Source organism: Homalodisca vitripennis, chromosome 1, assembly GCF_021130785.1.
Source record: "Homalodisca vitripennis isolate AUS2020 chromosome 1, UT_GWSS_2.1, whole genome shotgun sequence".
NCBI classification, from domain to species: domain Eukaryota; kingdom Metazoa; phylum Arthropoda; class Insecta; order Hemiptera; family Cicadellidae; genus Homalodisca; species Homalodisca vitripennis.
Genome location: NC_060207.1, coordinates 188,474,115 through 188,497,263, shown reverse-complemented (window position 1 = coordinate 188,497,263; position 23,149 = coordinate 188,474,115). Strand labels below are relative to the sequence as shown.

Below are 23,149 nucleotides of genomic sequence, written 5' to 3'. Positions count from 1 at the left end.
CTTATAAGCACTACAAAAAACAAAGTTTTGAAGCCACAAACTTAATATTATGTAAAATTTGGAAAAAAAAAAAAAAAAAAAAAAAAAAAAAAAACACTTTCTTGTCCTATTAACAAGACAACTATCTTGAACAACATTATAAAATACAAAATATGTACTTCCCAAGATTGAAATTATAAAACTTCTGTAAATTTATGTTATTTACTAATTGTAGAGTAAAATATAAACATATGGTTTTCTTACAATAACTAAAAACAAGTGACAAAATTAAAATAATGTAGAACTTAGTAGAACTAAGCAAGTAAATAATTAATTTGTTCAGTACTACACACACTTATTATATGACAGTAATCATTTCGTAATAAAAAGTGCTAATTTGATGATGAATTTATTTTAACATAAAATCGTATAGTACATACCATGGTTTTTACTTTTCATATATTTAATGAAAACTTTTTGTTTGTATCTAAACAGTGTATAACAAAATTACATTATCGTTATTTTTCGAAAAAAAAGTATATATTATAATTTTCCAAAAATATAAACGATAAACGTATTTAAATCCAGCGCATCCACACCGTTGCCAGCACATAGTTAGAATATTAAAAGTTCGGCTTACTGTAGTTTAATTCACTTCAACACTAGTTACAAAAGATGGGCTAGAACCCCTAGAGGAAGAAGAGAGGATTGCACAGGGCTGGTAGGTTAGCTTGGGGTCGTCGCCTGAGGAGGGTCCGTAGTAGAGGAATTAGGAGGAGCCGGTGGTACCGAAGGGGGCACCAGTGGGAGTGGGGGAGCTGAGCTAGGGGGGCTCGGCGAGGGGGGTGACGGTGGCAAGGGGGGTTTAGAGTCCACACTGTAGCAACTCTCCGAACCGTCCATAGATGACTGTTCCTCCCCCTCCCCGTCTCCACCACTACTACCTCCGGACTTCTTGCCTCCGGGCGTCGCTGTAGTTTCTGGTTTCGTCGTCCCTGGGGGCTTATGCTCTGCTGCTTCCGCATTACTGATATTGTCGTGCTTTTTCCATTTCGTCCTTCGGTTTTGGAACCAGATCTTCACCTGGAACAAGAAATTCCCTACTTAGTTATGATACCACGTAAGTTTGCGACATTCATAAAACTGGTTAGTTGACTGATTTCTACTAAAGTAAAATTCGTTTAAGGTTGAATGGTACTATAAAGGAATATGGAGGTTATATCATCTTGTAGTTGAATTAAAATAAAACATAAACTAAAGCTGAAAAGACAAAAGAAGCTGAGATTTAAATCGAAGAAGTTCACACCTCCATCAGGCGCCACCACACAGATCCTTGAGCCATTATGAGATACGCGAAGTTTGGTAGTGGGAAGTGAAACGCCACGAAAAACCCGAAAGTGCATTTGTGGAATGGGAAGTGTATTCATCATTCACCACAAATAATGAGTCGACTGGCACCTCCATCAGGCGCCACCACACAGATCCTTGAGCCATTACGAGATACGCGAAGTTTGGTAGTGGGAAGTGAAACGCCACGAAAAAACCCGAAAGTGCATTTGTGGAATGGGAAGTGTATTCATCATTCACCACAAATAATGAGTCGACTGGATTGCGATGAATCAAAGGCGGTTGAAAGCCGTGTGTCATGAGGGCGGTTTTTATCACATTTCTTTCCTTACCCAATCCTCTTTATTTTCTCCACAGTCCCTTACTTTAACGCAGAGATTTTTTTGTTCTTCCGAGTTTATTGAATGAGTGTAGTCAGTTGAACTAATGTCCGTTTTCCTTCACAGTCAGGCAGATATCAATTTGTCCAAAAGATAGGTCCTAACATATTTCTATTTCTATTTGTTTAGTACGGAACTGATTTGTTATGCTCGGAAACTATTTTAATTTATCTAATTATCTAATTAGATCAATTATCTAATTATCTAAAAAAAATCTTTTAGACAGGCGGGTAACAGATTTTTTGTTTCTATTAGAAACTAAGTAATCAAAAATATTATTTTTCAATACTCAAATAACCATTTTTACTAAATAATAGTATTTTGGGGTAAAGGAATAGCTTAGGAGTCTCACAAATTTTAATTTTCATATGTATAATAGAACAGTATGCAGATTACAAAGTTTTTTGTTCTAATACGAGCTAACTCAAAAATATAAAAATTGTAAAATCAGAAAAAGAAAACTTAACAAATTTTAAAATAAAGCTTTTGTGTCCCACATGCCGATTTCTTTGACTCCGAACCTCAATAAAACTCGCATTTTAATACAAAAATAAGGAAATAGTTTTTTTGGACGTTTGTCATCGGTACATGTTCTACCTCCTTCATCAGGTGTCACAAACACAAATTCAGTTTAGTGTGTTCGTTGACACCAGAGGAAGAAGGCAGATTTCAATCTTAGAAAGTTAAAAAAGTTATTAAAGTTTTGTTACATAAAACCAAATAAGGAAAATGTAGTAATTCCATGTTTCCTTAAACATTTTTCATCTTCAAAAGCAAACATTATACATAGACATTTACCTACACCCAATAATATATACGATTTTAATCGAATTTCGTATGTAAAAGGCATCTGCTCTGACGGGATTTGAACTGGGGTCTTACAAGCCGGGCGAGCACGATAACCACTACATATGGAAAATTCATTTTTGTAATTAAGCTATTCTGTATTTCGGTTATGTTGCAATTTTTTTCATATGGCAAATATTTGTCAAGAACAAAATAAAGAACAAAATAGTAAACAATTCAATAGAAAAAGTTCGAAACAAAAATCTGAGTTTAAGTCTAGATTAAGTACAGCAAATTAAGTTGTTGTTTGGAATGAATTATTTGATTTTGTAGGGATCGTAAATGATGAAGGGATGAGAAGGACAAACAGCTAATCAGTTAGACGCGGTGCGGCGTGGACGCCGCGCGACCCAGCGTTGTTGTTCAAACCCGATAGCTTCACATTATCTGTGATGTGACTACTCTTGTTTATTGATCCATCTGTAGATGCGCGCGCACACCTCTTACAACGCTAGTGTTAATGTTGGTTGCTAATTGCTCAACAAACACATTTGCCGCACTTTTACAGCGGTGTTCATTTCAATTAGCAGACCGCTATGTATTAATTACGGATTTATTACAGCTCCAATTGTTCTGCATAATTGGTTCAATATTGATAAGTAAATAAAGGGCGGTAATTTAATTGGGAGTGATGATAATATTTTAATTTATATCTGTTACGAAGTATTCTTTCTGTCGTCGAATGTCATTGGCAGACCTTATCTGACTATGAAGATCCAAACAACTTAATGACGAACTAAAAGCGTGGAAATTAGGTTAAATGAACGGTTTATAAAAAGGAAAAAATAAGAATAAAAAATGTGTTTTAGTCTAGCAACACAAAGCAAATAATGAGAGTAATATTTAGTCTAGGAGCCATGAGCCACTTCCAAATCCTTTTTTTACTCTGTAACATATCTCAAAGATATTGTTAATAAAGAGTTGTCTATTGTCTATTTAGATTAAGATTTGCAGGAGGAAGGTGAATTGATAGGAAGTGATTAAGAAACAAGAAGCAAGGGACAAGCTACATCTCGAGCTTTTAAGCTTAAAGCTTAATACTTCCGGAAGACGATGTGAAAGCATCAGTGGAAAAGGTAAAATTTATTCAAGCCAGATCTGAACATTACACCAGCACTGTGCCAAAAGAAGTCAAACAACAGTAACTAATAACTTTGATGGTATTAGTTAAATCTAATACGATTATAGCAACAGTTATTCAGAATATCTTCTACATCTATCACAAAGCTATTTTATAAGGAGCTATTCTACAGGAAACCGTTTTGTAGGATTTGAACGTAAAAATTACAATATGATGCACTGTGTCTGTTTTTTGGATTTAAAACACGGGAATTTCGATTTTTATACAATATTTAGATCATTACAAAATGTTTGATACTGGCTGCAGAATTTGAAGATTACGTAGGACTAATTCTGAATTTGTTTTATTCAATCGGTATAACAGTATTTGGTTCTTATTTTTTAACTAAAATAATCGTGTAACATTTACAACGAAAGAATCCTTTTCAGAAGTGAGTAAATCAATAATATAGGAATAATTTATATATCCACAACGTTTACAAATTTCAATCGAACATGGATTTATGTAGAACCATGGAATAGAACATTGCATTTATGTAAATTGCGCTGCTATAATACATGATTCTGTAGTTGTTTATAAATTCTGCCTCGGTTCACAAACAGTTTATGCTATATTTTAAAACCTAACTGTGTACGAACAGTGATCAACATATTTTAAACAGTTTCTCTAAATGAGGCCATTTCAATATAAAAGAAATTACTTCGATTTTGAACCATTAAAAAATATATATTGGAATTCCACTTTACTTTAAAATTTAGATCGACATAAAAACGGCAATGGAAAATTTAGTCATAGCTTATTACTTCTGAATGAGTAAAAATATAGAGAACCAAGCATTTTTTAGTGTAAGTTTTACTACGCAAAGAATTAGCTATTAGAGGGGCATCTTGTAAACACTACAATATACTTATATCGTTTATTTTGCTTTCTTAATGAATTACCTCTTCGTACGTTTATATAAATACAATATTTTTCATACGATCCGGATTCGGACCAGGTTAAAACTAACTCTATATCAATGGCACCACAGAGGATATTAAGGGGTGGTTGGAGGGAGGGTAATACAAACGCAATATATCAACACCATGGCTAATTACATTCCTTACAACAGAATGTCACATTCCTGATGCGGAATGTCAAATGTCATCTGATGGAGTTATTGCGAGTTAATTAAATAAACACGTCACATGTTATGAAAATACTGAGGTTTATTGAAATTTAACGCCCTCGGGCATTTTAGCGGTCACTGATACGTCGGTGACACTAATAACTCGGTGTTGTCAAATATTAAAGGACAAACAGCCGTAACAGTCATGGTTTAATTAAATTTGATAAAGTATCATCAACCATCATCCGTTTTCATTCTAATAACAATGTGGAGATTCACCAAAACGAGAAGTATCCTGAGCACTAAGTATCATCCATATCGCATTAATTAATATTGTATCTAGTTGGCTATGTAGATTAGATATCAATTATATTTATTGACCCATAGAAAACACTGTAGTAGGATGTTATGGAGTCCTAGGTAACGAGACAATTAGATAACTCGTTATACAGCCAGGTGTAATTCTTTCATCCGAGAAATGATCCCTCTTGTGAAGGACTACATCGATTTTTTCAGTTTTTCATTTGAAGGACTACTTACGGAGTAATAGCTGTACCAATATCAATGTTCTGTAATCGGTTTGTGGAATGGATATTTTTAATTTTACGGTTATATCCGTTTATAACTTTAAAAAAATTGAAATTCAAATAATTGTATTTTTATCACTCAACAATGTATTGCAGGCTTTTAAAACAGTAAAGTTAGGGAGTTTTGTCACCAGGTCATGAAAACCTCAGAATAAAAAATGAGAAAATGTTCAGGGTGCACCTTTAGATAATCACATGGTGTTAAATAGTTGATGATTTAGAGAAATTATAGTATTTTACTAATATTGACTGGACGTTAGCGCAAGAAAATGTTTATTTCTCTCTGGCTGACCACACAATATCGTGAGAGGAACAAATCTGTAAACTTGAAATTTGCGCGCAGTTTAATTTTGATATAAGTGATATCGTGTTCGAATATGGTGCATGGCACTCCATGACTGATACAGTAACACATGTAAGCTATAAGAATTGCATTAATTTTAAATTGTATACGCAACTCAGCGAATCCTGTTACGCGACATATCAAGTACCGTTTACCTACTCTTAGTACTTTTTAGTTTGTTACAAAATCTCCACATAAAGCAGCTCTAGTGGGAAGGGCTGATTCGATGTGAATGTTGAATTTAGCTCCAGTTCACCTTCCTCTTACATGCAGCATCTGAAATATGATGCTGTTACAGTCTTGACTCCTGAAATCTAGAGTTCTGTTCGTCTGAAGGATCCAAACGTAGTCGGTGACAAGAATGAAGGCGCTCAAAACAAAACCACCGCATCGTTTCGAAAGCAGATTTCTCTGCAATCTGATTCGTCTGCAACAGCATCCGATTTCGATGATGCCCGTAAGAGGAAGACGAACTGGAGCTAAATTCTGCATTACACTATCTGTTGCATACCTTGGGGTTGAATAGAAGAAAATGCTAACACTTCCCAAATTCCACTACAAGATAAAGACATTTAAAAATTAAATTTTACTGGGAAAAAACAGAATATGAGTAAATATCCATATACAAAAAGCATGTGCATCATAGCAATCTCTTTGACAGGTCTATTACACGTACGTTATACTCATACAACATGCGAGGAATTGTACTATTCACAGAAATACTAGTGTATAAATAATATTCTCTACATTTAATAGAAGACTCTCAGCTATAACACTCATAGAGTCTATACCATGTTACAGAGGAGAATTCAACACAACAAACTAGCAGTAGCGAGCATTAAGTTCTGTTTGTTACTGCACTGCAGTCTCTTGACGTTTTGTCCTTTGTCACAGTATTCAGAATACACTGCACTTCTTCAGTCGCTGATGTTATTGTATACATTCCAACAACCCATCATAGCATTACATGCACAACCTATTCTTTATTTAATTTAGTTTTAGCCGAGCCGATTTCCACTGTAATATCAAACAACCAATGTTGTCTTTTTGTATAATCGACGGAGAAACTAAAAGTCTTTTGAAACAGAAATTGATCGTCAGCTTCGTCAATTTTGGTGGGGATTGAAATTAGAAAAAATCAAAAACTAAATCAAACTATGTTTTATCTAAGTTCATGTTTTTCTTAGATCAATTAAAACCAACACCAGGGACATAATTAATGATTTTAAAATAAAATCAAAATAAATCCAAATGTTTTATGTTCGGCTAGTGCAACGTAATTTGCCTACATTAACAACTTCCAGTGGTGTTTTAACGTGTCAAAATGATCGTGCGATTGACAGGCTTGTGCGCTGTTATATAAGGAAACTAGTACCATTATCCTTGTTTGTTCATTTAAAATTATCAAGGTAATTAAATCACTAAAACCCCATTTTACATTATTGAAAATACAGTAAAGCATGACCAAAAACCATGTTTACTGTGATAGTAAAATAGACATTGATTATTACAGCAATGTAATACAGAGAGAACCTTTTTTGTCGGAATCATATTTTTGGCTGAGCTTTGGCTGGTAGCGAAGCTTATCACTCGAGGGGCTGGAAAAGATTTATTCACGCCTGTCCATCCACACGATATCTAAAAAACAACTGACCTTCAGACTTGAAATTGTTCATGAAGCTTCATGTCTATATGGGCAACATTGAGTTCAATGGTGGCGCATTCACACCACGGGATTTGGCTGAGCGTTAGCGAATATTTTAAAATTGGTTTCATGGATAACCAAGGTGGCAACGAGGAAATAGCAGGAAAAAAAGTTTAAACTAAGTAAAATCATATGAGATATTAACATATGACATAATTTGGTGAACATACTATTTGTACTTAAAGACTGATATGAAAGCGACTCTTCATTTCTATATTGGCAAAAAAGAATTCTATGATGGTGCATGGCCAACCATAGAATCTGGTTGAGCGTCATCGAAGTCAATCGCTTAGTAGGTAAACAATATAGGCCTATATTTTGTCTGCCGATGGAATTTACGAATTCTTTTTCTGTACGATTGTCTGTTTCTCTATTTTTCCGCAAGACATTTCGAGAATGAAATGAAGCCTAAAATCATTGAATTAATGTTTGATTGTTATACCACGTATCGTATTGGAAACAAAACATATTTTTCATATATAAACATACATAAAGTGAACATATATAAAAACATTTAAAGAGTTTATCCTTAATTAAACTTATCGTACAAAACCATGATTTTGCATTCAAGTTGTATGTAACGGTAGGAATGGATAGCCTTAATTGTGCAAGGCTTAACAATCTGAGGTCATATTTAGTCATTCTAGTACTCCAATTATTTCAAAATGTATTTTTTTGAAAAGTAGTAAAGTATAACTGGTTTGTTGTGGCCTCATCCGAGCCGACCATGAGGAAAGATCATGGAAACGAACTATTAAAGTACCAATGAAACCAATCTTGGGAGTCTCTTCACTCCATACTCTATGCTTGAATTAGGGCATCCACGCGATCTGATCTTATAGAACAATTGTTAAGGTCAATAACACGTTCGCTGCTAATTGAGCACATTGTTTAAAGAATATACAGATGTTTTTATTCAACACGTTTACAAATTGGGAGTACAAAATAGAATTTAACGGAGTCTCAAAATAGAGACATGGAGTCTGTGGAAAGTGGAAAGTTAATGAAAGATAGTTTGTCTGTGCAAGTGTTAGCCTCGTGCAGATCACAAGAGTTGTCCAATCAGCAGTGAGGAGTGATGGGAAGGGGGGACACAGTTTGCCTTCCTCAAGTGATCTGATTCACCGACCCTCCGAGACAAGCGGGCCGGGGGTGGAATTAATTAGTTCTGTTCCAATCGCAAGGTACAGTGTTGAACTCGGAGCGGAGCTTCCACCTCGCAATTCATCTCGGAATATTCGCGAATTATGAATGTTTTTTAAATCTCTCCATCATTCACGTTAATGAATAAATAAATCAGGCTTAACGATGATCCAGTGCGAAGCGCGGGGTTGGATTCTTTTTGAAAAACGCCTGTTAGGACTTGTTTGAGGGGGGAGTCTTGAACAATAATGTTACACAGCTCTGTTAGCGTTTGAAGCGGTCGCGTGCAACGTTCAACATCTCTTACTCATTTAACCTTTCTTTATCTCTTCTAATTACTATACTATTGATTATGTTTAGTGCAACGTTCAATATCTCTTACTCATTTATCCTTTCTTCCTCTCTTCTCATTACTATACTACTGATTATGTTTAGTGTAACGTTAAATATCTCTTACTCATTTAACCTTTCTTCCTCTCTTCTAATTACTATACTATTGATTATGTTTAGTGTAACTTTCAATATCTCCTACTCATTTAACCTTTCTTTCTCTCTCTTCTAATTACTATACTACTGATTATGTTTAGTGTAACTTTCAATATCTCTTACTCATTTAAGCTTTCTTCCTCTCTTCTAATTACTATACTACTGATTATGTTTAGTGTAACTTTCAATATCTCTTACTCATTTACTTTCTTTCTCTCTTCTAATTACTACACTACTGATTATGTTTGGTGCACTTTCAACCCATCTTACTCATTTAAGCCTCTTATAATTACTTTACTGCGTATTATGTTAGTTTGCTTCGTTCCATCAGTAAACTAGAAACATACCTGAACTTAATTATTTTTATTTGGACTAATGGAAAGAATTTAAAACCGCTAAGAAGACTGGGTTTTATACAATAAATATATCTTTTTCCGGCCAATTAAAAGGAATGAATTAAAATACATTGATCAACACATATGCCCAAGTGTTTCGTTCTTATTTTATCACTAACAATAGGTATTTATAGTGCCTATAGATTTGAAACATTACATATAATTAAGTACAAAAAGTTTTGGGAGTTGGTATTTGCCGTCTTCTTCTGTTATGAAAACCTAAAAGATGCACGAGAACTAACAAATGAAAAAAGGCGAAATTACAAAACGCGAACAGTCAGCAGGTAACGGTTTTTGAAACGCTTAGTAATTTTAACGATCTTAAATGACAGAACACTGTTTATTTATTCACCGTTAGACTGTTACCGTGTTAGATACATTTTGTTTAAAAAGATGAAAGAACATGATGAAAAAATAAATTTATGATGATACATATAAACTAAGAGTACGATTAGTATATTATGTTACTCTTTTCAATTTTTGATTTGTATTGTTTATTCGGAAACAAAATTCAAAACTTTATTATGCTTGCCCTTTTCAATAATAAAAAAGTAAGCTTTTTACAAGAAAGACCCAAATGCGTTTGGTTCTGCATAGATCACAGTCTCTTTAAAATGAAACATTTTATAAAATTATATTACAAAACTTACGATCTTAAAAGTGTAAGCTAACATTGTTCTTACGGGGAGAAACTAAATTTTTTTACTTAATTAGTAAAAAAATTAAATTATATCACATTATATCTCACATCAATAGTTCATATCAAGAAATATTAGCATATGGAGGTCTATCATGCGAATGGCGTGTGATATAATTTGGTCTCCCATTCCTATCTTCCCATCGCCGATTTCGTTCAATATTAATAACAAGCCGGGGCGTATTGGGTGAAGAGAGGGGGAGGGATGGACAAAAAATAATTAAACAAGAGCGAAGCAAGAAGAGAGGGAGGGCCTAGGGCGTCATGTGTGCCCAGTGCCGAAATGCTGCTTTATTTTCTACCACAAACCACGCTCTTTGTCACCCTGTACAATATAATTACCCATTGTGCATTCCTTTGATGTTTTAATAATATCGCAATATTTCGGTTTATTGCAGTGATATCTGTAATTACATCGCTTTAAGCGAATAATAAGTTAATTAATTCGGCAAAGCGTTTGTTGTTTTTTTGTTGCAATGTTTTATCACTTTAACTGATTTAGGAGAATTAACACGGCCAGTTCTGAGTAGCTTTTATTGTTGGACGACAAACAGAGCAATCGTTTGTCGTTTTCGTTTTATAGTGGATGACATTTTCAAGGAATTATAACAAAATGATATTTTGCATTACAGATTTAATCATTATTTAACAACACCGTTAAACCTCTGTGTTGGAGTTCAACGAAAAAGCAATGTGGCTAATTAATGAAGCGGGAGGAACGTAACTAATTATACACACTTAACACTTAAACCGACATCTTGTAAAATATATATTCGTAGAAATGTCTATAGCAATGTATACACGGAGAATTTATTAATTACACTCAAATACTTGCTGTAGGAAGATAGGTATATTACATCGCTTCTAAGAAACTCGCAAGGTTTATTAATTTGAGTCTAAAAGCCGATGACTACAGCTTAGACCTACCGGATTTGAAAAACGTTTACTATATTCAAACATTATTATGATTGGCTGAGTGTTAGCGAAGAATATCACTTCAGAGGTTGGACAAATTTAATTCCTGCTGTCTGTCTGTCCGCATGATACCTCGAAGTACGTATGTAACACAATGTGAATTTTTAACAGTTTAACAGTTTCTAAAGTTGACATTTCATTACTGTGGTACAAAACAACTAAGAAAACATAAAAAACACACTATGTATTTTAGTTGATTTATACATTTTACACATCGTATACAGTTAAAATCCAAAATAAAACTGTTCAAGGGAATAATTCCATTTTTTTTTACTATCGTGAATATTTTTAATAATTTCTAAACACTTATCAATTGAATCTGACAATACAATCTACTCGGAATCATTTCATAAGTTGAAGAACGATTTACGGAACCGTAAATATGGTTACTTCTCCAACAGGCTATACTTTATTATTTATTCCATCAACATATAATGGAATAGTAACACTAGCGCCTGCATTGTGTCGTAGGCAATGACATTACAGTACTGTCTCCATAAATCCTTCAACTAAGTGAAGGGGTTGGGCGAACCAGAAATTAAGAAATGTGCATTACAAGATAGTAATTCCAGATTGAGAATACCATTCACAGTTTATATATTGTTAAATTTAATAAATATGTGTTAAAAAATAGAACATAAAGTTTTTTTTTTTTTTTTTAAGAAAATACAAATACTATGCTTTTCCTAACAGAATTTATAGCACACGTCAATAAAAACAGATACTTTGATATCCTTTTGAGGAATACATAGATGTCAAAAACAGACTTGCTATTTGTTTGAAGCTCTATTTAAAGCCAAAACGACATTATTATCTAGGGACGATTCGTGCAAACCTGTGTTTGACAAGTCGAGCGAGATATCAACGCTTACAAAGCGAACAGAGGTGCAAAAATCCGCACACAACATGTAAATAGCGAACTGCCATAGTGCTGGGGGCAAGTGGTGGTCCCGGACTTTAGGGAAGATATGCAGTGGGAGTGGAGGTTGGGTGTGGGGAACAGGTCTACTAGCATACCCTGCGGTGTACAGTATTCGCTGCGCTGTTTATCGCGTATCTTTCTATTGTTCCTGAATCGTGTGGAAATTTTATTTACTCCTGCTCCAAAATCGTAGTATACTACCTGGAATTTGCACGCAAAAAAGGTTACCACGTAACAACACATTTCATAATATGTGTTCTACAGTGGCGTAGCTACATCGGGTGGCACCCGGTGCGGAAGTTGGTGGAATATAATTTTAAATATATTTTAAAGAACATTTTAAATCTCTCTGGAAGACAAATTTGACACTGTGTCAACTTACCACAAATTCCTTAGTTGCACATGTAACATAGAACTCATTCTCTTGCATAGTTAGGCAAGATGTGTTTATTGTCCCATGTTAAAATCTCATATGATTGTACTCAGTTTGTTTGAGAATATATTTATTCTGCTACTAGCTAGTACCTGCGGCTTCGCGACTAATTTTTAAAATATACTAAAAATTACTTATACTACTTAGTAAAATAGCTTATGATGTAATATAATGGAGTCATATAAAGTGTGTTATACATAAGGTACATGTTATTTTAATAAATATGGTTAGAAGGATCAGAGTTTGCACGCGTAACAGAATTTCTGGTTCGAATTCATTGTACTTCCGTGAGCTGAGTCTGCCTTATTGCCCGACTAAGAAAATATACTTATCGGAAGCCTGCTTCGGTCAAAAAGCGTTTACTTCTAGCTCTTGTCATATACTTGCGGTCTAAAGATATTTTCAGTGACATAGTAGAGTGTGTCTTATTGTCTTGACGAAGATAAATAAATAGATATTTAAGAATGAGAAGCCCACTTCGGGTAAAAGGTGTCTACTTCTGGCCGTTTAAATTCAGTTACGCTGCCACAGTTGTTTTGGTTGGTGCTTTATTGTCCTGATCAAAAACTACGTACGTACGTAACTTTTGAAAATCTACTTCGGTCAAAAAGAGTCTACTACTAGATCTTGTAATCTACTTTCGGTATAAAATATTTCCAGCGCCGTAGCTGAGTTTGCCTTGTTACCCTGATGAAGAAAATATGCATACTTACGTAGGACAGAGTCCATTACGGTCTAGAGGGAAATCCTACCCAATCCTATATATTTCCTGTATAAGCGTGAAATCATTATTAAGTTGAAAATGATCGTTTGGAACGTTTTGCGTAGTGAAGTCTTGTTTTTCAGACTACAGTCTGGGAAGAATGTATCGCTGGGCATGTTAATGTTCATTTCACCGTTTCCCTTACGCTACAGTTATAACGCCATATCACTAATGACAAGGAAGCCCAACCAGTTTGGAACACGTTGTATGAAAATATTCACAGCTTTGTTCGTTAAGGTTGGTTTTATAACAGTGTTTAAGTAATGTTTAAAATGTTACATGTTTTAAATTCGTCACTGGCCCAATCTGGAGTAAAAATCAGATATTAATTTTTCTGTTGCTTTCTTCATTACACTACTGATCAAACATTGTATATTATTTAATAAAATTTAAATGTAATAATATATTTGAGTTACTTTGTCAAAATTCAGTTGAAATTGTCAACAGCTGTTTAGTATCAGTTAAATGTGGATCACATAACATAAATATTACCGTTTTTTCCGAATTCCAGAATATTCCAGGTAACCTTTCCAACCTTTTTCGTATAAGCCTTTCCTCGGATTTCAATGAGTATTAATAAAGGATTAACCGAATTGGTCCAGCCGTTCTCGAAATTAGCGCTTAGTAAGAAATGTTGCGCTTAATTTTTATTTATTAGATTTCTCGTTGCTATCATGAATAATGTAAAAATATATTCACTATCACTCAGCCAAATGTCATCAAGTAACTTGCAACACAATCGAACTCAGTATTGCTTACATAAAAATGAAGCTTCACGCAAATGTTCAAGTAGGTTAGATTGTTTTCGAAAAATCGTGCAAACAGGCAGATAGATAGACAAAAAGAAGCATATTTTGAAGACCCTCGAGTAATAGGCTTCGATAACGCTCAGCCAATAAGGCCGAGAGAATAAATACTATAGATTAGAATTTACTATTAAGATTTTCAGGGAGAGCTTATTAATAACCTCAAATGCTAGGAATAGCAGAGTTAAAAAAAACATACACAAAGTTTAAAGCTCGTCTTCTTCGAAATTCGTATATACAGCACATGAGTGCCGAGCTAGCTCTCTACTTCACGCCTTCTGGTGGCAGACCCGGTCTAGCATCTCGTAATTACATGTCGACCGGGTGGTGCGGGCGAGGAGGCGAAGACAGAACTGTCCTTAATGAGCTTCCTGTCAGACCTACCGTCCTGTCCGCTAATGTCCTGGGCCTGCTTGAACGTTACTTCACTATTTATACAAAGACATGCCACCCCCTCCTTGTCATAGTGAGCAATGAGCTACCTGTCAGACCTACCGTCCTGTCCGCTAATGTCCTGGGCCTGCTTGAACGTTACTTCACTATTTATACAAAGACACGCCACCCCCTCCTTGTCATAGTGAGCAATAAGCTACCTGTCAGACCTACCGTCCTGTCCGCTAATGTCCTGGGCCTGCTTGAACGTTACTTCACTATTTATACAAAGACACGCACAATTGGCATTAAGCAATGACAACTGAGTATCGGCCTATATCCTTCAAAAGGCTCCAATTTTCCAGTAAGAATTTCTTTAGCACTAACGATAAACAAATCCCAGGGCCAATCATTCAAATTAGTTGGAATTGATTTACGAAAAGAATGTTTTACGCATGGGAAACTTTACGTTGGCCCTATCACGGGTCGGGGGCTCCCGACCATTAGTATATTTTGCTACCTGAAAATAATTTAACGTCAAATGTTGTATATAGAGAAGCTCTACAATAATCTATCCTAAAACAACGGGTTGCACTCCGGGACTGCCGACAGAAGTGAAAACTTAGTATTAATTACATTTAAATATTTTCATCATTAACAACTTTAACATCTACAGAAAGACAATATATGCAGCCTGCGGATAATGACTGCGTCATCGATGTTAGTTTTGGTGTCTGTGAATTGACCTGGGAATCATTTTGCTGACCATGTCTTTCCTGGGTAGGTTTATTGCTACTGTAACCGACATCCACGCCGGCGGAGCTGCGGGCGACCGCTATTTATAATAATATCATCGTATTCTTTTAGCGATATCAGTAATCATACAGAATAAGTTTTGATGAATAAAAAACATAAATTATTCGTGTTTTGTTATGTTTATCTTAATCTTATGTTAATTCCGGCTGTGGGCGTACTCGTAATTGTCCTTGCAATTTGCAAAAGGTTACGACCTGCTTTCCATTGATTTTGAGCTTAGAAGGCATGGAACTATATAAGGCCGGAAATGAAACTCCTTCATCAAGTGAGCTTCAGTTGTGTGACTACTCGTATAGATGAAATAAATTACAACCGAAACTTCCATGTAATCTCCAACTAGAGGGGGTATTTGGGGAAAGACTGCTTCTGATACTTTTTCTGATTCTTCACAATTTATCTTGTTTTTTCTTCATCTTTTTCTTTTATTTTCCTGTTCCCTCCTCTTTCTTCGCTTCTGAATATTTATGCATATTTACTGGATATTACTATCTAAAAAGGCTTATGAAATTGTAGATAGTACAAAGTTATAATACGTATACAAATGAAAAAATGAACTAAACAACGCAAAAGGCATTGCCAAACGCAAAGGCATTTCTCGGCATTGCCTTACTTCTAATTTACTTATTATATTATTCTATATTTGCCTGCTTATATGTGACGATAACAAATAGAGGATACTAAATAAAGACGTGTTTTTACCAACCCTCAAATAGAATAATTTAAATCACAAATTCCTAATAAGCTGCCAACCTCGTGTATTATTAAATACATCATCCGCTAACCAACGTACGATTAAGTTTTCTCACCTACAGTTATTAAGGATGAACCTTATTACAACCACGAACATGTTATTCAATAATTAGATATATGCGTCTATCTAGGAAAAACTCAATAAACGTGCGTATACAATGTCGAACTATATATAATCATACTTACTTAGTTTTTTGAAACTGCAATAGCCTTACAAGACAATTTCTCTTATATTAATTGACCTATGGCAAATATATTTTCTAATACACGTTAATGAATCTGCGATATATCTTTTGCCTCAATTTAGATACCATTAATAAACATCTGGTCAAGTTAACCCTTGCTGTGTAAATGACACTTAACCTTAGTTTCTTGATTTACAATTCTTTTGGTGAGTTTTTTCTTCAGATCAAACTAATTTTCTTTATTCATAAAACTACAACAAAACAGAGCAAAATCTTGCCTCTTTATTGCCTTAATCGGTGTTAACCCTAGAAACTAAGTGCCCGCACGATATCTCGAGAACTGATTGACCTGTGTAAATGAAATTTTTGCACATTATTTACTCCAAGATAACTATGACATAATCGTATAAAATAATTAAGGAAAAAATGCCTGCAGGATTAATATTTCTTTTAAAAGCTCGCCCAGATACCTCATCGAATGCTCTGGACTTAACCTGTTCCCGAAATACGCTTATCCTCGAATTTGAGGAACACTCTACTTAGGGGCCTGGGGGCGTAGCCCCCAGCGAGCCGAAGGCGAGTTCACTATTTATACAAAGACACGCCACCCCCTCCTTGTCACAGTGAGCAATGAGCTACCTGTCAGACCTACCGTCCTGTCCGCTAATGTCCTGGGCCTGCTTGAACGACTTGAACCAATATTTATTCTTAGTAGAATATTCATGGTTACAAAATTACTAACATGGTTTTAAAAATTCACAATGGAGTAATGAAAATGTTCTTATCTAATTTTCCCGTCTTTGGAACTTTTTTTTAGAACTCTTTAAAGGCAGTGTGTTATGTTTTCTTCACTCCAAAAACTGACAGCACTACCTTGATGATAATCCGACCTTATTATTACGTTTTAGAGAGTATTTATTGGGTTCTTAGAAGGAGTGCAGTCTGTTCAGCTTAAACATGTTTTCACAAAATATAAATATAATATTTTTTATTAATGGTATTTTTACTGAACAAGTTAAAAAAATATTAATTTCTTTTGTCAAATTTTTATTGGCGTAAAATATGATAGTAAATAGTTTTCCGCTCGAATATGAACACTCCACTTTTTGGAGTTAATCAGCAGATAATTAATATTTTTTCTCATTAACTGTTCTTTGTAAACACTATAATGTGACAACACAATAAAATGTTTAATTATTTAGATACCATTTTAAATTTCTTTACCTTTATAGTTTGAAAGCATAGAGTAACCTTAAAATGTAATTAATACTCAAACCAGAACTGTCCATACACGCGCAAAATCTAAATTAATAATCATTGGAAATTTTGTTTAACATTTTAAGCTCTTAAATAAAAAAAAAAATAAAAAATATGCCTACTGTTTTGTCAAAATTACGTAGAGTCCTATTATTTATTTACATCACAAGTGTGTGAAATTAAAAAAACGAACTTGACCTTGGGTTTCTCCATATTAAGCTAAAATAGTTCAATTGTTACTAAAACTGTTGGAGCTATATAATAAAAATTCATAAAATATTTTAGAGAAATTCGATTTATTTTACAGGTATTTTTAAATACTGTTACACGGACCAGTTCTAAAAAACCGCTCTTTACATTTAATTATTAAGTGGATCAGGAGGTTATAAAATGTTTTGTAACTACTACTTATCTCAGGATTGTTTGGAATTCTATTTAAAAATAATAAACTCATAGTATCTCTGTTTTTTTTTATTTTTTTTTATTTTTTAATTAAATTGCGTGTGAAGCCACAGGTTACTGCTAATATGCGTATATATTTCTTTTTAAAAGCGTACCTGACCAACGCCTGTGCGGTGGTCATATGGTAAAATCGTGCATGCGTCTAATACACACAATGAGCTCAACATTTATAGCAATTCAACTACCAGTCCAAGTAAGAACTCCAATTATGACTACCATTCGCGTGATACCGAGTAGTAAATCTGCGGGTCTGTACATTTCACCGGTTACTCTTACACGAATGTCTCAATCAGGTTAATCATATTTATGCATGAAACAACAAGCAAGTTAAATGATCTATAAAGCTTTCAAATTACTTTTTTCAGGAGGCAGGCTTGGGCAGGTACATTATCATTACGTTCAGTCTTATCTTATGTTTAATTTAAGGGAATAATTTGGGATTTTTTCAAAAGAAAGAAGATTTTTATAGTACGTTTAGGAATTATGGCATAAACATTTTGTTTTTGCATTGTGAACTTTGAGCTATATAAATTTTTATTATGTAAGGATTTTAGATGAATTTTAAGTAGTGAATAGGAATTGGACAAATGAACAAAGTAGTTTTAAATTATTCCTAGACGTTTTTATGAGTTTCATAATGAGACTTATATATCGCACGAATACCATTTTAATGCCTTAAGAAACATGTACAAGTTTCCGTATATATTGTAAAGAACTGTAATAAAGAGTTATTACGTTAACCCGTATTACTGTTTTCATAGTGTGTAAGGAACTGTATTTTTAGTAAACATAAAATGTTTAAATTAATGTTCATCAACGGAATATATTTTATAACATCCGATGAAAACAATGTTAAAATTTTTATGGCAACTATTTATATTAAAACTGTCCAAAGGTTGTCTAACTTACTATCAAAGGCATAGATTTATTGTTATTCTTACTAAACGTTTGGTTAAAATCAATTAGGTATAAAGGAGGTTAACACTTTTGTTCATCAATTACAGTATACAGAATTTTTAAAGTTAGGCAATTAATTTTTGAACCTAAAGGTAACGAAAAGCGAATATATTAAAACTGGTCCTGTAAAACGGATAAAACCATATTTTATGAAATAGTTTAGAAAAAAACAAACAGACAATCGTACAAAAAGTACCGTATATCTTTAGATCCTCCGGTAGATAAAGAAGAAATCGTGTCAGCCTTCAATGACGTTCCGCCAAATTCTATGGCTGGACATGCACCATCATAGAGCTCATTCTTGTCCATGTAGAATGAGGTTTCATGCAAAACTAAAGTACTCTAAATATCCAATATTCACATTTTTGTTCAGTATGGTAGGTTTCCATAGCAATGCCAAAATAATAAAAGTTAAATTAGCCACGTAGTTATGATTGATAAATGTCCAAATTAACGTAAGAATGCTCTGAAATTGAATCCTTTCACCGGCTTTGACTTTCAACTCTAATATGTTTACACCTTAATCTATTAATAAAAATATCAAATGCTAAAATCTCATGTGCGTTTATTCACTTTGTTTACAAAGTTATTTATTCTGCTATTTTTTCGTTGAATAATTTAAAAATATTCACATACGCTCAAACCAAATCCCATGGAGTGACATTCACTAATAAAAATATCAAATGCTAAAATCTCATGTGCGTTTATTCACTTTGTTTATAAATTTATTTATTCTGCTATTTTTTCGTTGAATAATGTAAAAATATTCACATACGCTCAGCCAAATCCCATGGAGTGACATACACCACAATCTAACTAAGTGTTCCTAATGTTAAAATGCATCTCCATGCAAAATCTCAAGTCTATAGGTTAGTTCGTTTTCAAGGTATTGTGCGAAGAGACAGACAGCGCTAGCAGTGCTATGCTTCGTTACCGCTCAGCCAATAAAAGAATAATGTGAAATAAACGTACGCAACGATTCTCTAGAAGAGAAATGAGGACCTTTCCCCGACATGCAGATTACCTCGGTGAAAATCAAATCATCAGAACTTTCACCTGCGTGCTATTCACATATGTGTCGTTAGCTGTGTGAATTCCTCTACCAGGGCTGAAATATACATCGCTACACATTGCAGATTATTGCATAGTGAAAAGATCTCCATAAAGCTCCCACACACTGGCAGTGGGAAGTGATTAATCGGGTATTGCAAGTGAACCGTTGTTTGGAGTGTTGAAGAAACTCGATTGGTAAAAAAATTACACTTAAAAACTGTCATCCTTCTTAAATGGCATAACTTTCCTTTTCGTTATCAATACGAAATTACTATACCTAATTAATCCTGCAAGTCTAGATCCATTACGGGATAGGGATGAACCCCCGATGTTTCCGCAGTGATTTGCATTCTGCATTTCAAATTAAAAAAGGACTCCGAGGCGAAGTAAGAACTGTAAAGTTCTCTCTTTCACATGTAACAATAAGCAAACCCAGTTTTTGGTTTAATGAAAAATGTTTATTAAATGTGATTTGCGACCTAAGAGTGCAAAAGACAAAGGCTATCAGTTCAAATACAGGATTCCTGAGATGAATATTTTTTCAGCGTACGGAATCATTTAGCAACATTAAATAACAACCAGTGGGGTGGAGCTCTAAAGTCGAGGAAAGAAACAGTCACTTCCTGAGCACATATGAGGTAACATGGATGTAGGAGGAAAATTCAATGGCATATCATTCTGCAACTTCTATATTTCAATGGTATCTACTGAAACATTTGAGATGATGATGGAAAAAGCTCAACAAGATCATACATCCATCTGGAAAAGTTTGGGGTGGGGTCCTCCTCTAAAACATGGCAAACGAAAAGAAGGATTAATGTTTTACAGAAATAAGATAAAGATAATAAAAAAACGAAATAGCAATATTCATTTTCAGTGACGTTTTGGACGGATTTATGAAACAAAACAAAACCTTCACGGATTTGTAAATATTTACTAAAAACCCCAACAAAAATTTGAGAAATACTGAATTTCGTGAACAAATATTAATTTTTATACAGCACAATTGGACCTGTTCCAATTATTGCAGATTTCAAAGAAGTTTTGTCTTAGTTCTTCTTTCCTCCAATAATTTGCTATACTTTTTTACTTACTTATTCAGTTATTAATAAGAAAAATAGATGTCTTTCTTGCAGATAACGTCCTGAGTATGTGCTACGGTAAAAAGCTATTTGCGTATATCCATATACCCTTTCCACTACTTGTCAATGATATGCTTGCCTCCTTTATGGTATGTTTCTCCCAGGACCTGAAGTCTCCTGAAGTCGCAGATCACAGCCGATTCTTAGTAGGTATATCTGAGGTATATAAGTATCTGTACAAAATGACATGGGTTTTATTTCAGTATTTTATGAGATTTATGTGCAGTGACTCTGTGTGCGTAACTCTGAAATCAATCATATACCATGACCATTGGTACTAGGTGCTGCAATTTCATTAAAATTAAATTAGAAATGTTAAATTCAAATTTTACACAAAACTAAGTCATAATGATGGCTATGTTAATATGGCATTTTTCTGTCTTCGAGGAATCAGAGCTGCTTATGACCCCAAAATCAATAGAGTTTCTCCTTGGACCAAGAGGAAGCTACATACCGACTCTCAACTCTTAAGGACCTTTATAGCAAGAGTTGTCAAGAAGAAACAGACTAACGGAGAAACAACGAAACAACGATCTCTACCGGATCCTTAATGGAAACGTTACTATAAACATATTTTACAAATATAATGATCCTACATTATTCACAGTTACACTAGTATAAATTAAATCTGTAGGTGTGATAACAGATGATACAAGTAAGGTAGGTAAATAGAAGCATCTGAAGGTGGTAAATGGTCCATAACTTCCTCCACGCGGGCTGTGGCCCACCACAGTAATAATTATCCTACAGCCTTCGCTGGAACAGCGGCAACACGCAACTGACCGTGGTCTGTTCACAAACGCTGCGCAAATTAATTAATTAAGCCATTTACCGTACAAATACGGAGCCATTAATTAAGCGTTCAAATTAAGCCAGTGTGCACGACATATTAATATTTATACGTCGTCATTCATATGTATAAGGCCGGCAACTCGCGTAAATTCTGCCGAGCTCCAAGTCGCCGCCAGCCACGTTAATAGGCCTGCTCGTGTTTAGCTAACCGTGTTATTGTAAACTTTGCCCGAACTCGAATTGAGTGAATAATAAAGGAGTAATTATTTTCACTGGCCACGTTATCTATTTACTGTGTTGTACGTGTGGTATACAAATTAAATAATAACGAGAATAGTTCAACTGGTAATCCATGCCAATTTAGTCCGTAGTAAAAGTTTTGATTTCATTTAATCTCACAGAATATACAGGGCCGTGGAGAAATTTTCTAACTCTTGGAAAAAAAGGATTAATAAAAGCATAAAACTACAAAAATAAGTCTTAGTATCACCCTTTTAATCTAATTAAATAGATTAGATAATTAATAGTTTCCTGGTATAAAATATAACAAAAATCATATACTTTACGTACGTTATTAAAATGATTTCTTGGATTTTGTAAGGCAATTATAGGTGTCTAATACTATTATTTTATATAAATATTTGATATCAATCTTAAACTCTACGTGTGCTTTTTATGGATTTGAAATACACTCTAAAATATGTCTCTGCCCCACGGGCTTCCAAATTTTCTCAACGTTTTTAGTTTAAAACAGCCGTTTACTTAAACACACGTGTTGCTCGTGTTGATTCTCAAACACTAACCAACTTAATATAAGCTAATTGGTTAAAGATTCGATCCGGTTTTAGCGTATTTTCTGCGTCGGAAATCAGGATGGATTTTGTGCAGTTCCGGAATAATTAGCTTCAAACCATGGCCAAAGGTAATCATTTCATTAAAAAAAAAACAACATTAATATCCCCAGTATTATGAATTTCACGAACAGTTAACATCAAAGAAGACCCGTTTAATATTGGGATTCCGTGAACTACAATTCTGAAAGTTTTGTTGTTATTGTGAACCCTTGCCCAAAAGCTGCGATTGGGCTAATTAACGAAAACAAGAATGTTTATTTGCAAGTTAAAAGGGCCAGTATTTTAAAGTTACTCAAATATTACATTTTTAACTGCATTTCGAATATTAAGAATAACTACTTTCAGCCATTTAACTATTCTTGGATTGTCCAGTATAACTTACTTTTTCTATGCTGTCATTTACTGTTAAGAAACCTATCCGCTCACAAACACTAATGAACTCTAACTATTCATTAAATGAAAGTTTCAATAAGTTTCAATTCAATTATCTAAACGAAACTAATTACTGATATC

The 23,149-nt window shown here is 34.2% G+C and overlaps 1 protein-coding gene across 1 annotated transcript in view; it reads right to left on the bottom strand.

Annotated features, from left to right (window-relative positions):
• Positions 1-337: 337 nt before the first annotated feature.
• Positions 338-23,149, bottom strand: part of LOC124352932 (homeobox protein BarH-like 2) — a 168,212-nt gene continuing 145,400 nt past the window's right edge. Inside the window, exon 3 of the mRNA XM_046802666.1 lies at positions 338-1,062. Within this exon, the coding sequence (XP_046658622.1) occupies positions 706-1,062 (357 nt within the window). The 3' untranslated portion in view covers positions 338-705. The remainder of the gene's footprint in view (positions 1,063-23,149) is intronic.